Source organism: Trachinotus anak, unplaced genomic scaffold (assembly GCF_046630095.1).
Source record: "Trachinotus anak isolate AG129_WGS33_773 ecotype Australia unplaced genomic scaffold, CSIRO_AGI_Tana_v1 ptg000019l, whole genome shotgun sequence".
Taxonomy (NCBI): Eukaryota; Metazoa; Chordata; class Actinopteri; order Carangiformes; family Carangidae; genus Trachinotus; species Trachinotus anak.
This window is the reverse complement of record NW_027273870.1, coordinates 26263439-26281835: the sequence shown is the minus strand read 5'-3', so window position 1 is coordinate 26281835 and position 18397 is coordinate 26263439. Positions and strand designations below refer to the sequence as shown.

At 41.8% G+C, this 18397-nt stretch overlaps 1 protein-coding gene across 1 annotated transcript in view; it reads left to right on the top strand.

Annotated features, from left to right (window-relative positions):
- The first annotated feature begins 10641 nt into the window (after window positions 1–10641).
- The window catches only part of LOC139636328 (voltage-dependent calcium channel gamma-2 subunit-like), a 66071-nt gene continuing 58315 nt past the window's right edge, over window positions 10642–18397 (top strand). Inside the window, exon 1 of the mRNA XM_071504313.1 lies at window positions 10642–13568. Within this exon, the coding sequence (XP_071360414.1) occupies window positions 13358–13568 (211 nt within the window). The 5' untranslated portion in view covers window positions 10642–13357. The remainder of the gene's footprint in view (window positions 13569–18397) is intronic.

The window sequence follows — 18397 nt, the reverse complement described above, 5'->3', positions numbered from 1 at the left end:
AATGCTACAGTTTCACACCTTTGGCCACATTTGATATGGAAATGAAGCAAGGAGTAAAAACTGATTTCCTTTTTACCTAAATTCACAGTTGCAGTTATGTATACTAACTTCTTTACATTTTTATGCACACAGGCTTGAACCATGTACTTTTTTTTAAATAAAAGAAGTAGATGTTTTCTAATCTATTTCTATTGTATTTCTATATTTTCAGCGATTGATCATTTGTATCAGTGATTCAACCAGGAGTGCCTTACGCCCAGTCAATGCGTGGACATGCTCCCACTGTTGGTCACCTAACATTGTCTATGCAGATGAATTAAAAAACTAAAAAAGAATTTTTCTTCCGGGCCCAGAGGAGCCCAAAATAACCCACTTTACATCACTACATGAACAGACGTCCTCTGACTGATCTTGCTATACTTGCACTATGAACACACAATAACTGTAATTAATCTAATGTAGAATAATGACAAGCAGGTGACAGCGGATAAGGTGGGCTCTGTGTAGGCTGGTGTTCTTGGACAAAACTTGTCAGCTCAGTATTGTCCACACTGTGAGTGCCAGCCATCACAAACCACAGAAAGAAGGTCAGAAACACGCTGACAGAAAAAACGTCCAACAGTACAGTCAGAATATGAAGAGAGAGGAAATGGTAAAAAGCAGAGGGTGAGAAAGAGAGGGAGAGAAATCTCGACTGAGCTGCTGTCTTTCTCTCCCTCCGCTCTCCTCTGCCCCCATTAACACCGACTTCTGAAGAGGGAGGAGCACCCTGGGACCTGCTTCGTTCACCCAGGAGACGAGAGGAGAGAGAAGTTCACCTCTGTAACAGCAGGGTCTGGGAGACAATACCTCTGAGGACTGAAAATCCACAGCAATTAGCCCGTCTCTCCCTCTTTCCCTTCATTGCGCTCATTCCTGCACTTATCTGCTTATTTAAATTATACCCATGGCTTAAGGGTGGAGGCATACATATTGTTCAGTGATTAGCTCTCTGACCTAAAGTCTTGACCTTGAATACAAGGCTTTCTATAGGTGACTAGTCACCCATCTGTAAAACTGCTGATCATGCAGTTACACAGTACTTTAATTATACCTGTGGTTTTTAGCTGAGGAGTCAAAAGAGATTTTATGAAACCTTGAAAAAAATCTTCAACTTATGAAAATTCTCCTCATTCTTCAGCTCAACAAACTATCCTAAAACCTATTGGAGTAGCTTATCAATACACTGTCACAAAGCTGAAAATGGCCATTTTTCTTAGCTCGTGACAAGTTGACATAGACATTGACCTTGCAAAATAATTCTGTCACATGTTTAGGTTTTGGTTCTGTCCAGTAGGAAGTATGCAATAACATAAAACCAATGGTCACCAATGGTTCCCCCAACAAAAAGACCATGGAATTTCTAAATTGTCTCTAGGATTATTGCAGAAAATAACAAACAAAAGTTTATGAAACTGACACATTTTATTCAGCAGGACAACCTTCACAAATAAACAACATTTTTAAGATTTTTGAATCCTAAATACAATCATCAGAAGTAAAAAGCTAATGTTAGTCAATAAACAAACTACGCCACAGTGACATGACTTTAATGTAAACTTCCAACTTGTATTTTCATGTAGCTCTTACTTCTTCTACAAAGAATGACTGGTGAGTAGATCGGTTTTCATGTGATGACGTGATGACGTTTAATATCCACGATGACCCCGTAGTCTCATTTAGCTGCTTGTTAGCCACCGGTCACATAATGGCTATAAAAAAATCTCAGCTGAAGTATTTACTTACATATTCGTAGAATAAAATGTGAAAATGTCTTGAGCTCATGTTAACCACAGAGCTTATTTCATTCAAAAAAAGTCACAGAGTTTGGGATGAAGGAACCAGAGATGCTAAAACGAATGCTAACTAATTTCTGGGTTTTAGGACTTATTCCTGCAGCACTGTCGGCTTCTTGTTTCTGTGTTCTGAGCTACATTAACTCATCATTACTGCCTTTTTCTGAGGTTTCTTGAGGTGAATTTCCTGCCAATACCTCTTCAGTCTGATCTTTGTTTGAATGTGTAGTGAAGAGCCCAAGTCTTGGGTGGAAAGTCCACTGCAGGAAAAACAGAAAACACAAAAATAATCAGGGACTGATTTAGAGGAGGGACAGAGGACACAAAGTACAAGCACATTCTAGGGGAATGCATTCACACTGAGTATAAAACTGCAGACAAAAAGAACAGTTAGGTCATGCAAAACCAGGACGGCACTCCAGTTAAATAGTTTATTCATGTTTTGGGGGATGATTAAACAAGCATGCAGTTTGCAGAGAGAAAAGGTGTCTGCCTTTATGTTTTGCTTTATGCTTTTGAGGATTCGGAACCCATCTATGGATTCTGGGGTTGAGTGTATTTATATATTATTTATTTAATGCAAATGAGGTTGGATCAAAAAGAAATTGAAAAAAAAAAACAAAAACTGCCATCCCTTAAGATTCTTAAGATTGAAAGATAGATACACAAGACAGATAGATACCACTAATAACCAAAAAAAACTTTCTACATTAATACCTGTACCACTACAGATAGTGTGTGTGTTATTTGGGTGAAATTCCTCTTTAAGGACCTTTAATAAACGCAGACATTTTCAATAAAAGGCCAAAGCTGTAGTGTAGCATCATGTTTCTCATAGTCTCATTTTTGAGAGCACAGTGAGCAGGCTGCTGTTTATCTGTCTGTGACCAGGTCAGCTTATGTGAAGACCAATGGGCAGCCCACTGTTACCCACGGGTTTGTGAACTGCTGTTTTGAAGCTTTGAGTTTGCAATTTGGCCATCTTTGTTTTTTGAAACCAGAAGAAAACCATATTTGGACAAGTAGGTGGAGCTGAGGAGGAGTGAGGGGCAGATCTGACCTGCTCTGTACTCTATCCTGATTGTCAGGCAGGTTGCTGTGTGTGGTACAGTCTGTCAATCACTCGGCGGCCCTGCCCTAATGTATACCCTGCTTTATTGTCTATTTTCCTCTAAATGGGACCAAAATTTTAAAAAAAATAACATCATGTTGTATTGAAGAAGACTTGAAACTAGTGATTGAGACCACGAACTCATCAGGGAAACATTTACTGAGGTAATAAATGAAGTGAGAAGTAGGGCCACTTTCCCATAGACTTCAATACAATCAGACTTCTTTTTGCAACCAGTGGAGTCGCCCCCTGATGGACATTAGACAGAATGCAGGTATGAGGCACTGATGCATTGGCTTCACTTTTCAGACCTGGAGTCTGCGTCCATTTTTATACACTGTGACAAGACTGAATAAATTAAATCTGCAGCACATAAAGTATAAGATTGCAGAGAGATAACAGATCCAAGTCTGTGCAACACAGAAATGTAGCAGATTCAACACAAACTCTGACCCATTTTAATTCAGTGTACAAGCTGCCTGTCGTCTCAGCGATGGTCTAATTTGTTGAGGGTAATTATAGTGATGTCTGAAAATGAATGTGTGCATGATTTATTTAAATGATTCCACTTTAAGTGTTTCCACTGTAAGTGAGAAGAAAGCAAAAACAGGGAAGTGGAACAACTAAGCCCAAATTTCACTTTGTGTTTTTCCTCCAAAACTGCAGTTTGAATAAACTACAACTGAGAGAACAGCTGGACAAACAGATGTGGCTGCGTCCTGAAAGGCTTTTCGATGTCTGGTGTGTCTTTATCGCTACAGCAGCAGATCAGATCAGGGAAAATCCAGAACAAAAAGCCTGAAGCCCCGCACATCAACACTGGCGAGAAATTTCCCATTGTTCTCCCACTGAAAACAATGAATAGCTTGTCCTCTCTGAAGTACTGCCACAATGTGAATGCTGGATTGAAGTGCGTTCAAAAAAATATATTCAAAGCTCCCCACTTTTCTTTCTCTGCTACACTCTTATCTCCTCTCTTCCTCCCTCCACATTGCTAATTCACCAGCCCACCACCTCTTTCTGTCTGGCTGTGACTTTGCTGGTGGCGCTAGAGCAGAGCAGGGGTGGAACTTTCGAAGTAGGCCAGGTTGCAGCAGGTAACGCAGAGTCATTCATGCAGAGTGGAAGCTCGCAATGAGAGCGAGAGGAACAGGACACCCTGGCTCACCCTCAGGCAACAAGGGAGAGAGTGAGAAGAGAGGGGAAGAAAGGGAGGGGAGATAGAGGGAGGATAGAAAAGGACTTGGGATTATGACAGAGAAGGAAAGACAGGAATAGTGAGGTAAAAAAGACAGCAAACAGAAAGAGCGATGACAGAGAGGAGGTAAAAAAGAAAGAAGCAGAGGGAAGATGAGAATAAGCCTAAATTAGACATGTACAAATGTGACTTTTGCATATTTGAATATATGTGCCTTTAAGATCTGTTGGTGTCAATTTGCATATGAAATAATCACAGATCCACATCAATTAGAATAGTGCTTTAAAACTGACAGCACGCACCTTCTGTTCACCCATTCTTACACAAATGCGAGGAAGTCAGCATGCATACGCTACATGGCCAAGCCTGTTTAAATGCCAGTATTATTCGGCTCATTTGAAAGGAACTGCTGTGATTAGTGCATTTGCTCACTGCAGCAAAGTAAAGTTAATCTCATAAAAACTCTGACATGTTAATTTGCACTGTTTAACGATGGCAAACCATCTCAACAATGGTTACTTTGAAGGTGGGGTTTCAAAGTGCAGAGCACAAAAGATGGATCTTTAAAAGTTGTAACTGACTGATTGAAAAGTAGAAAAATTTGGCACAACATTGCAATATTATCACCTCATGAAGTTGTTCTGGCAAACAGTTGACTACACATCCAGCAGATATGGAGCAGTATTAACATTCATTTGGAGTTGTGTCTCCTGATGTAAGTCCAAAAAATCTGGGGGGAAGAACATATGGCTCACTAGTCGCTAAATGGTCCAGTTTCTTCACAAATTCATCACTATTTGTCTGTCGTCTGTCTGATGCTGGGCAGTGTCTTCAGAGAACTTTTTCCCTGTTGGGGCTATACATAAGGTTGATGACAACAGTGGGACTGAACCTGAGCAATAAAGTTGTGTGTTGTAAAACCAAAACAATGAGCTGAAAGCAAGTTTTCTCTGCTAACGGTTGCTGCCATCAGTTTACAGGACAAGAGGTTAGAGTACGCCCTCTGTTCAGGGCTCCTTCTTTATCCTATCTTGTTAGACCCTGAGGGCAGGCTGGACGCCACAATGATTCACTATCTCAAAGTGGTATTATGGGATGGGACAAACCAGGGCTAGCTAGTTAGCATGCTAACTTCAGTGGAAAAGAAAGTGATAGAAACACAAGCAAAACATAATTTGAATGAAGATTGGATGCTGAACTCGCAACGTTTCATCTGGACTGGTCAGTAAGCAGCTGTGAACGTGAACATTGGCTATGTAGCGATAGCAAAAACTTACATGTGCAAACATTTATTCATGCAGCAGACAGTTATTATCTGATATTTATCAACTGGCTTCCTAAATTACAAAGGCATTTCTAATTTGATAGCAGTAATGTAAGATGAGCATCAGCAGATTTTGACCACATAAAGAAATAGATCATACAACATTTTCACGCAAAACACTATTAGTCTGCAGCTCTCCTTTTTCAACAGATATTTGGTACTGCATCGAATGTTTCTTCACAAACTTGCATTGATCTAGAGGTAAAAGTAAAAGACTGGATCCCAAATACCAAGACAAACTGCACTTGTGTCATCTTTCGCTTGTGCAGAATGAGTACATAACATGTAGCAACAACAATGCAGTAACAATGCCACGCTGGTCATGATTAAGGGATTTACTGTGCCTCTCCTCTCGTCTCTGGCCATCAGTAACCAGAGTGCAGCAGGGACTTGAGGCTGTGGCTGGATGAGAGGAGAGGAGGAGGAGTAGAGTAGAATGTTAAACATGTCCTCTAGACCCCAGAGGAGGAGGAGGGAGGGCGGCCAACATGGCAGACTGTTCTCTCTCTGCCTCTCTCTTCTTCTCTATGGCTCTGTCTCTGTTTTTTTTTTTATCCGTCGTTTTCTCTCACTTTCTTCCTCCCACTCTATCTGCAGCTTTGTCGCTTCTTTGGAGATCTTTTGTGTCTTTCATTTGGAAACCGTTCATATTCGTCATTCTGTGTCTCTTTCTGGATCTCAGATTTAGTTTTGTTGCTGTAATTGTAATTCACTCAGTGTATGAAATGTTATTAGGCTAAAGGATTTGCGTCACTAAATGAGGTAACGCTCATTTTAAAGATGTAAAATCTGCTCTTTCAGAATGATTGATAATGTAATATCATAATACCTTGCTGTACTTTTTGAAATTATTCAGGAAACCCAGGCACTCGCACTTAAACAAATCACATCAGTTTGTGCACATTTGATCATTATACTTTTGGAACAATTACCTTTGTCATTGAATTCCAAAATGACCATGTGGGTGTTATCTGATATGGTGCCCTAATCAGCATCCATCCAGCATCTTTTATTATTGCCTCCCAGAATGCAAAGGACAGATACAAAAGTTATTTGAATTAGCATTTTCCATTTTAAGGTTAAAGTTTGGTTAAGTTTAGGTAAATAAAACTAGTTAGTTAATGTAAGGGAAAGATTATGATCATGGTTAAAGTCAACAAAAGTTGAGATTTGGTAGGATATGGAATGAAAACAGTAGTCCATGGTGTCAAACCACAGGAACCTCCTCCCCAGGTGTTGTGGCATTGTACTAACCTTATGCTACTTCCACATTTGCCTCCGGGATAAAACGGTAATTTTTCACTCAACCACAAGATGTCACTTGTTTAAACGCACTATTTGTAAGTTTTCCTCCTGCTACATAGCCACTGTTAGCATTAACAACGGGTTACTTGCTCGTCTAGAAGAAATGTTGTGAGGACAGCGTCAAACTTCATTCCTTTACTTACCAAGAGCTGCCTCCAGTGGTGTAGAACAATCCTCTTGTTTTGCTTCTATTTGTACCACTTCTTTTCTTCTACTGAAGATAGCATGCTAACCAGCTAGCCATGCCCTGGTTGGACTGTCTCATCAATTTTCGATATTGAGCCACTGTTGCTTCCAGTCTGCCCTGAAGACGTAGCACCGCTCAGAGGATGTATTGTAACCTCGTCTTGTAAAAGTAAAAATTGCTGAAGCTCTTGGCAAGGCTGGTAAGTAAATGGCTGTTAATGCTAATGATGGCTATGTAGCAATAGCAAAATTTAAGAATAGCTCCTTTAAGTGCTTGCGCAAATACCCAGTTTGACATTTTGGGAAATATTTGCTTTCTTAACCAGAGCTAGATGAAAAGATTGATGCATCACACTTATTCATCTGCAAAACTACAGTTAGCTTAGCTTAGCACAAACACTGGAAACAAGGTTAAACAGTTAGTTCTGTCAAAAAGTTAACCTCCCTGCCAATCTGACTACCTGCACTGCTAAAACTCACCAATTAACACATTATACCTTATTGTTTTACCTTATGCAGCGGTGAATTTGCATATTCAGAACACAAGGAAAAATGGGGGAAATCATGAGCAAAAACATACCAGAAATATCAAACAACAAAAGCATGGAATTCACAGTTGTCACTGTTGCATCCATGTTAAAGGTGCAAGTTGCATGCAGTTGTGGGCCAGTAGAGCCTCCCTCATTACATCCACATCAAACTAGTGCTGCAGCAGTTATGGCCTTTCAGAGTTTGAAGTTTTGACATTTAATTATAGCATCGCCAACAGGCAACTGTGTGTAATTTGAAAGTGTTAAAATAATCCATCGTTCCAAGTTACTTTAACACTAGACCAGAAATGTCTCAGACAACATCTGAAACATGTTGTATGGATATGCTCATGAACTGACAGGCTTATCCAGTTGCTACATTGTGCTTCTCAGTTTATGCATTCACTCCTGGTCTCCTGAATTGCTCTTTCAGGCCTGCACCAGTAGCAGCCTTGTAGCTAAAGCTGCAGCGAGCAACTTTGCATATCAGAGGCTGCAAATGGCAGCAAGAGATAAGTGTGAAAAATCTGAACTTTGGTACCTAGAAATTGTGAAATATTGTGTAAGAATGGCAACACCTCTGTGAGTTAGCCTTTTTTACTCTATAGCCCAGAGTGATGTTGCCTCTGTGTAGGATGTGAGCTCCATGCATCTGAAACATCATCAGTAAATCTATTCTTTAGTGCCAGGATGTAATCATTGTCTTCAGATTAGGATTTCACACTTTGTATGTTGAATCCAGCATCATATTGTCTTATCCAGCATTATTAGGAACAGTCCAACTGTATTAGTACATGGTTAGGGTTCAACTTGCTATATTTTAATTATTTCTCTCCCTTTCAGCTTGGATGAAAATCTACATGTACCTTGACCTGGTTAATCTCACTATTACCTGGCTTTCCTTTGGGATATCACTCTTGTGAGAAAATACATATAAATATATTTTAGTCTTATTTTTCTCTATATGAAAAGATACTGAAGGGATGAAAGACGAAATATTCATGGGCCCTAAAATGAGAAGTCCAGCTGCAATTTTCAGAGACAGATTAGTATTCAGTCCCAAATTGGGATTAATCACTTCCTGTTGTTGTTTGCGTACTGTGTGTATCACCACCAAATAATGCAAAACTGAAACTTATCATTTCTGTCTCAATTTACTTTATTTAAAAAAAACAAGATAAACCACTCAGTGTTAATGCACATATCCAGATTTCAGTGTACATTTGAAAGCCTGTACACTGGTTTGTTTCCAGATTCAATTGGCACCAGATATATGATAAATAAACTGGGATAAGACATTCTCTCTATTGCAGTTCCACCTTGTTATTTAGAGTGGTTCCCAGTCTTTTTAGCTTGTGAACCCTTCATATGAAGTAACATCTGCTTGTGATGTAACATTGGTATCATAACGTCTATACGTTATGACCAAGTCAACCAAGACATGATTATTTTAAAGGAGGGAACCACTGATTTCAACTGATAACACTTTTACATATAGTACTGTGCAAAGGTTTTAGACATTTCAGATATTTCCATTCTCATCCATCACACAGTACTATCTTTGATTGAGGTGTTCGCTGCACTTTGTATGAAGTTAATTATTTGTGAAGGCATCATCACTTTACTTTCAGCGCCTAAACTTTTGCACAGTAAATTTACTTGCTGATCTGATGTGATACCAATCTGAGACTCTTTTTGCTTGACTCCCACCAAAGTGCAGAGTTGAGAGTGATTCAGAGGGTGGATATTTGCTAAAACCGATATAATGTTGCTCGCTATTTAACCTTTTTCAATCTGATTATTCTCTCTGAGAGCAAAAACTGCTTTTCAAAATGGGAGACCGGTGGAGAAACAGGGAAGAAAGCATCTCAAAGATTTGAGGACGATAACCTGATGCATATAAACACCAACTCATTATCAAACCTCGCAACCCATCTTCACATGATATCAAGAAGAAATTATAGACTGTTTCTGTTTCCACTTTGGCAGCCCTGCTGCACTGAGTGTCTGTGTGTGTGCATCTGTGTCTATATCCCTGGCAATCCCCATGAAAACGCCATGTGGCTGCAGAGCGGCCTATCACAAGAGGGAGACAGTTGCCGTGCTTCTGGATCCAGTGAGGGAGCTGTCCATTTCAGCACCAGGAAGAGGCAGCAGTAACCATGGTGCACCGTGAGGATGAACAGGATGTGACTAACGACAACATAAACAAACAAACTTCAGAATATATTTCGAGGTATAATTGAAAACATACTGAAATTACTCAGCCACATATGCAGATTACATCTACATTCATTCCGATCCCTGGTGTTGTGCAGAATATTTCCACCTACGTGTATTTCTGATACCTACATTCACAAGCATACCTACATTATAATGGGGTACTCGAAGTGTACTGTACATCAACATTAATTAATTCTACTATAGACTCTGTAATAACCTTTGCATCATATGTCTAAATAGAATATGAAGTATATTTCAGTGGTTGTGACAGCATGAGAATCATTGTCTTTTCTGCGAGGCGAGGGGATATGAAACATATGACAGAGTCAAACATACAGGCCACGGATCACTGAGCTTTACAGCCTCACCCATCTATTTCTGTTGAAGCCATCCAGGCCCTTAACTGCCCGGTCAGGTGTTTTACACTCACCCCTTTCATCATTTGTGACTCACATCTTTCCCTCACCAGGAAATTAAAATACATGTCAGTCTGTTGGAAAATAATAACCCGCTGATGGTAATAATGTGACACCTTATTGATCCTTGTCGGAAAATTATCTTTTTCTCTTGCCCTCCACTTCTATGAGGAGGTCAGAGGTCAGAGGTCAGCTACAGAGCAGCACCCCAGGGCACGGGATTGGTGCCTTGCTGGATGACACTCCAGCAGGGTGGAAGGCCGGCTGCCAAAGCGACTTGAACTTGGTTTGTGTGTCTTTTTAAGTAATAGATACACCTGCTGCCCTGATGAAATCAAGTCTTTTTTTTTAACTGCCAAGGTCTTTCTAAATAAACCATTCAATCTAACCCCAGATTCCTTCAGCAATTTAAGGCAACCATACTGCAAAAATATCTGCCTTAATAAGTCATCTGTTCTACATTCAGGTCTTTTTTTAACAAGGCCATTGCTGCCATTGAGGTCAGGGCTGTAAGGGGTTTAGAAACCATGGGAGGAAACTCACATTCCACAGTTAAAAACTTACACACACACAATTCTTTTTAGGTTTATTATAGCAACTAAAACTTAGATTTTTGAGCCAACACAAATGCAGAAATGAAAGATTCAGTCACTCTCCTCTTTTTTTCTCTTTTTAATAATAGTTCATAGTCTGTTGAGGTTTGAATGGGAAGATTTTGGAGGTTATCTTTTTTTTGTTGTTGTAATTTAACTCCTTTCCCAAATTTTAGTTTCTTCTATCTATTGCATTTCAACTAAAATACATAAAATACACAATTTGTGTTTTATCTTATCTTATCTTTTTTTTATGCTGTTTTATTCAGTTTTAACTGATTGTATTGTGCTTTTTTAATGTGTTTTTGCACATTGTTCTGATGCATTTCTTCACCTTATGTGAAGCACTGTACAAACTCAGCTGCTTTACCTTCAACATTCAGCAAAGGAATCGAGCCCATTTAGTCGAAAGAAGAAGAAGTTGATGGATCAACATTTTGTTCTCGCGTTGAAATAAAAATGAAAACACTGAGATTCAGCACTGAATGAACTTACTTGTTGAAAATGACTTTTCAGTGCGCTTGTTTTTGCGTAAAGTGCTGCTGCTGCTGCGCACGGAACATCTCCCTCTCTCTCCCTCTCTCTCTCTCTCTCTCCGGTTGTGTCGATTTTTTTTCGTCCTCTGCTTCTAACCATCATCCACCCCCTCCTCCTCCTCTCCTCTCTCCACTTCTATCTCAGCTCTGCGAAGAAGAAAAACGAGGAAACCAAAGGATTGGTGCTGCTCGACTTGAAATTTTCTAGATTTTTTTGCGCACACCCCCCCCCCCCCCCCCCACCACCACCGCCACCTACCACGTCTGACAGCCTTGCCAAAAAAGAAAAAAAACCATTGCTTTTGATGATTTGTGGTGGTTTTTATGTGATGACAGTGAACGGCTGTGTGTGTCTGTGTGCGCTCGGTGTGCTCCGGCTGGCCGTGATATAACCGTCCAGGATCGCTTGGATGCTGGGGGAAGAGGCTCTGTCGCTCCGGGAAGCTTCGTCCAACCCTCCGTGTCCTCCTCGTTCCTGCGACCGGCTGCATGACCGGTGATGCTCGGCCTCTCCGCCTGGATGCGCCCCTCTCTCCGCGGTGTGCCGTCGGTACCGCTGCCTGTATCCCCCCATAGCAGATTTCCTCTGTCGCCGGAGAAAGGTCTAGGGACCACATATGGAAACTGGGGATCAGAATTTTAGGAAAAAGGAAAACTAAGCAGGCTGTCGTTTGATTTTCATAACTTAATATTTTTCCTCCTCTCTTTGGCTTGTTTTTTTTTAAATTATTATTTGGAAAGGGGGTTGATCGTCCCTGGTTGGTTTATTTTCCTTCATCTCTTAAGGAATGGCTGGTCTTCATGGCAGTCATGGTACCAGCTGATTATTTGGCATTATTTATCATTCTGTCCTTGATTTTGGGGAGCGCTTGATTCTGCTGGGTTGAATCTGTTCTTTAATTTCTTTCAGCACATCCAGTCCTTGTTTTTTTTTTGTTTTTTTCCCCCACATATCCTGGGCCCTGCCTGTCTGTCTTGCCTGTCTCCCGTCACCCTCTTCCCACTGAATACATGTGATAGCCTGATTCTTCAGCAAAGCCTGGGATGAGCCTCCATAATTCACTGATCCACTGAGTTGCATCAAGGTAGTCAGATCTCATCCTGAATTGTGTCATCATCTGTTGGAGGTCTCTGCTTCTGCCTTTCTTTATTTTATGTTTTTTTTTTCCTTTATGGGGCCATTTTAAAGAAATCAGGCCGCCAACTGTGTTAGTCTTAACCACTCTCCGCCCCCACACCCCCGTGTTTCTTCATCCCTTTTCAGTATGAATTAATTCACACTGCATGTATGCGTGTGCTTGTCCATGTACAGGTGTGTGCGGGTGAAAGTTTGGCTCCGTGAGCAAGTGTGCGCGCAACTGTTTGTGTGTTTGTGTGTGTGTGTGTGTGTGTGTGTGTGAGCAGGAGAATGACAGTGTAGGCTGTATGTGACGGCCTGTGTGGGGTAAAAAAAAAAAAAAAAAAATCAAGCGCTACGTGCACATCATTCCATACATCACCGTCGAAGCTGTGAGGATTGTAATACATGTAACTGCTTTAGTCAGCTCGGAAAGCCAAATTCAGGCCTGAGACGACTACAGAGAAAAGGAGCAGACTCCTCCATCTTCTCATTATCTCGGCCTTTTTCAGAGTTTGACGTTTAGAGGCCTTCCAACTCAACAAAGTAGGCCTAGATCCCAGACCAGGTCTCTTGAGGGATCTGCTAGAAGCCTGTGTTTTTAGGTCAACATTTTTTCCAGAGCAGGGCAATTTACTGCCACTTGAGGACTAGAAATTAGGAACCTTTGTAGCTCAGGGTTCTGTCGTCCTCGCCAAAGTCTGTTTGACCCATCAGCCGGGCCAAACAGCCGCCCATCCTCCCCCAAACCTTCACCCTCATCTTAATTTTCACCTGTTTGCTGTCCCACCCCAAAACCAACCATACGATTTCCCCCGAGCTCCCCTAACTCCCCTGCCCCCCCAGCGGCCCCCCGCTACCGTCGTCCGCCCGACGCCGCCCACCCCCCGTTTTCCGAGCTGGCGTGGCGACGCAAACTCACAAATATTTACTTCCTGTACATCAAGAGGAAAGGGGGCCCCCCTTTCGTGGAATGTGGCAACATGGGCGTGTTTGACCGCGGAGTTCAGATGCTGCTGACCACGGTGGGGGCCTTCGCCGCCTTCAGCCTCATGACCATCGCCGTGGGGACAGACTACTGGCTGTACTCGCGCGGCGTCTGCAAGATCAAGAGCACCAACGAGAACGAGACCAGCAAGAAGAACGAGGAGGTGATGACGCACTCGGGCCTCTGGAGGACCTGCTGCCTGGAAGGTGAGCCGGGGATGCACCGAAGAAGCCACACACACATATATATATATATATATATATGCACAGATACACCAACAGCACCTACCCCGCTCATACAGCACACAGGCAGATCGATTCCTACATGCCCACGCACACACACACACACACACGCATGCACGCACGCACACAAACAATCCTGCATTTGCACTCACATGCCTACACATATGCTCACATGCCCACACCATTCTGTATGTACTCTGCATCCACTTCCACACATGCAAACACTCACTCTCTGTAACCTACACACACCTGTGCTCTATCTATCTATCTATCTATCTATCTATCTATCTATCTATCTATCTGTCTATGTGTCTATGTGTCTATGTGTCTATCTGCACATGTACCTGCAACCTCTGACATCATATTCCTTTGGCAAAGCCCTTTCTGTTTCTGCACAAACTGTCTTTAATTCCAAAATGGTGCCCTTCCTTTATGACTTAATGTTGAGTGATGAACACAGCTTCCTCCTAAGAGGTGATCTGGACGAAGCTTCCACCAAATGGTCCTTTCGGTTGCTTGCTTGTCCATGGTTTCTGTTGTCAGTTTGGTCTGTCATGGCTGCGGTGCAGAGTGGTGTTTTTTTTTTTTTTAATTGTCCCAGCAGAGAGCAGCTCAGTTCACTTTGAAAACTGCCACGGCAGACCCCCCCCCCACAGGACGCACAAGATCCAGCCAGGTGTAAAGCTGCTCTGTATACCCACCAGTCCTGCTAGAGGCTTGTGATTGTGGTTGTTTTACACACTGTTGAAAGGAAAGATGGAAAAATCGATCTCAGATTTTTGAAGTTGATCTTGATTTTATATTTGTTGCCCAGGACGATGTAGTGATCCTTCCTCCTCACCATGTTAGCCATGCAGCGTTAGCCAACCTGTGCAAGTCTAAATGAGAAATAAAATCCACAGTCCTTATTCCATGTGAGTTAATAACCAGTGAGAATCACTCACCACAGCAGCAAAGAAGACAGCCATGTTAACTTCTCACTAAAAAGGTGATATCTTCTTTAACAGTTTGTGTTGAACTACATGATATTTGTTGAATGTTGCAATATGTTGTCAAGTGCAGCACATACAGTTCTTAGATAGCAAAATGAAACTTCCGGTCCAACATATGCCTGGGTCCTCGGCCCGAGTCTGGCCCAAACACCTCCACATCTTGGCAGACTCTGGCTGTTATCCTCCAGTACTGACTGACAGCCGGAAGATTTTATGTGTGCGCGCCAGAATCGGTCCAGATGTGGAAGTGGCATCAGACCGTCATGCTGTACATGGGCCAGATTCGGGCCATGGAACTGGGCGTATTCTGAGCCAGAAGAAAACAAGCATGTGGCCCAGTCTTTGGCCGGATTTACTTTGCTATCTAGGACATGTGGTTATGTGGGGAGCTTATAAGTAAAAGTGTTCATATTCCACCTTAGACTTCTTATGTGTTTTAATAGTTTAAGTTCAAATCTGCAAATCTAAATACCCAGATTTGAACTGAAGAAGTAAAAAATGCATTTGCGATGTTGACTGTAAAGGGACAAGAAACTACACTGAATGAGTTTGTCAGGGAGCTGAGACTTAGCCCCGCACAACATACCCTTCAAAATATAATTTAAACAAGTGAGAAAAAGAAAAGTGTCAAATCAGATCAAATCTGTGAGAAAAAGCAAAATGAAAACATGATGTATTGTGATATATTATGGAAAAAAAACTGTGAAATGGTTCTTTAAGTGTGAAAAGAAAATTGGAAACTTTATTAGGATCTTGTCCTAGTGCTAATCCCACCAAATATCTAATTCTAATGTTTAGCTTCAACCTAGTGGCCTATTTTAAATTCCGACTTTAACCTCCAACCTGAAGGCCTGAGTCTCAAAAGAAGACAGGACCAAGATATCCTCAGGTCTAAAGGAAAGCACGCACACACACACACACACACACAAACACACACACACACACACACACACACACATTGTATAAGACACAAACTTACATGTGTGATCCATCTTCATCCTGAATCACACAATAGCCTGCCCCAGATTCACCTGATTCACAGGACAAAGCCATGTGCTGCTGCTGCTGCTGCTGCTGCTGCTGCTGCTGCTGCTGCTGCTGCTGATGATGATGATGATGATGACAGATTCAGTGCTTTTGTAGGATTTCTCTAATGATTCATTTGGTCTTCATCTCTGATTGCCATCATAATAGCCACCGTCATTATAGAAAGATGAGCTCTCTTGTATGTAAACTCTGTGCACTAATGCTGTGTTCATGTGAAACAAAAGCTTCTTGTGGGACTTGCACAGTAAATATCTCAAAAAATTTACATCTAAGCAATAATAATGATGATGAATGACACACGTCTAGCCGAGTCAAAACTCTCTCCATAGTTTGATGTACTGTCGGTCATGATGAGCACCTACCTATTACTCATGGCCTGCGTTTGTGCACCCATGCGTGTCCAGTCACGCCGTGGATGCTGTGACGTCAGTCCCTCTCACTGTGACCTCACGCCGCCCGATCCTGTCACACACCTGGTTATTCATCCCCGCACGGCCTCAGCATCACATTCAGGTCTAAGTTAAGAGACAAACCGTAATGAGCTCGTCACCTCAGTTAATCAACGACCCTAACGCAACGGTACCATGTGTTGCAGAAGTCTCCCCTCGTGCCGTTATCTCCGTCTGATCTGCATCAGCGCTGCAGATGGTGGATGGTTCTTTTTTTTTTTTTTTTTTTTTTTTAAACCTTATGCAGAAGCGGGGCAGGGTAATGGAAGAGTGAGCTTTACAAAATGCTAGCTAAATTTCTGGATCTGACATTACAGGAAATGAGCAAAGTTGGGAGCTCAAGTAAAGCACATGACATTTAAATTCTGCATCTTAATCAGCAAGAACTCGTGTCAAATTAATGTCGGTTCACTCATCTGAAAACAAAATATAACCCCTTGCTTCATGCAGAAGTGCTGCTCATGAAGCCTCGGAGGTTGATCTAGCAGCAGTCGTGTCTCATGTGTTTCTCTACCTTGCCTGTGATGTCGACTCAGTGCCATCACACTGATCTCATGCCGCAAACTGAATCATTTCTGGACCCTAGTTTCACTTCCTACATAAGACAGGTAAGATTTAGCTTGCGTTCATACACCCTTGTGTTGGGTTAGAAGCAGGTTAAACTATTCCTGGAACTGAGTCTTTTCAGGTTCTGCTCCTAACAGGGCAGATGTCACAGTACACCGTGTGCAGGTGGAGCTGAAACATTGCAACAGACAGACAGCTTTAAATCTCAAATTACATCAGTGCATTCAGTAACCCTTCACTTCAGCGCCCCAGAAAAAGGTACATTTACTCAGCTTTCCTAAGTACTAAATCTTGGCCTCCTTCCTTCGCTACATTACTTATTCTGCTACATAAGCTAACTCAATTTTTAATATAAGGCCACTACCCTAGAACAGATTGAAACATACTGTATGTCTTGTGGTTCTTCTCTCTTTCCTGCATGAATCCCTCAAACACATTTTGTCATTCAAAGTTATTTAAACAGATTTACACAAGCATGTGTCATTTTCACAATAGTTCTGCTCACATTTGATCTGTTGAGGTCATAAGTCACAAAGATGCTCAGGTTTGATGTCATCTTACTCTACTGTGACATCCTATACTTGCAATTAACAGCATGGCTTGGATCCATGGTGTGCTTTAGACCAGGGTTAGAAGAAGAGAGGACCTGGTTCCATCAGTTTTACAACTGATTTTTACATTTTTGTTGACGTTTCCCAAGCTTTGTCATGGCCTTGCCCCCTGGCTACATCTCAAGACTATTGAGCCTTTATGGGGTGAAAAGATCAGGCCTGAGATAGGGCTGTCCTGGCTCTTCCATTGTCTGAGTCTCAGTTAAAGAAAAAAAAAAAAAAAGATGCCCAGGCTTTTGGTCCTACATCCACCAACCTGTGACAAACCCTGCAGCCTGGTTGAAACACAGGTTACAATATGATGTGGTTTTATACATCTGTGAGCAGCTCCAAATCTCCCAAGTCTGATACACACGTAGATTATTCATGCAGATAGGTGCATTGTAATGTGTAAATAAGAACACACCTACAGGGTGGAGCACAGCAGAACAAGAGCTACAAATGTAACTGTGGTTCTGTGCTTGCTGGCATGGGTGTAGAAATGCTAAAGCTAGCCAATGTCTGTGCACATAACCTCTGCAAAGAGAGGGAAAGAAACCAATTGTTGGGTTTCAGGCTCCTTCATCAGCTCTCTTACATCACCCAGAATGAAAAAAAAAACACAGATCACGATTTTCTATGAGAAAGAAAAAAGAAAACTTTTTGTTAAAGGCATGAAAAGTGAACAGGGTCATGCTCTCGTTGTGGACTTTGTATACTTGTTCTTTCCACTCAGCGTCACGAACGCTCTCCTTTCTCAGTGCTCAGCTGGTTTCATTTGAAAGAACCTCAACAGAAAGCAGTGAGCAGCTTGTTCCACATCCCTGCTTCTTCAAGCTCTGTTGAAAATCGGCTAATTTGGTGCAGGTGTGATGAAAGTTAGCGTACCTGTGATCAACCATGTGACCACATCATGTCGCGGATTAATGTACTGTTGCTGCAAGTTTTGGAACAGCGTCGACACCGGTTGGTCGTGAGTTTAAGGACAAGATGTGTTTTTTTTTTAAGACAGAAAACACAAAATGTTGGCAGAGGTGGCAAAATTGTGTCAAATCACCAACACATTTGTCGTTGTGAATGCAGCCACGCCAACTCACTCCATGTGATATGCTTATTTTCCTCGCTAAGTGGCTTTACTTTTCACACTC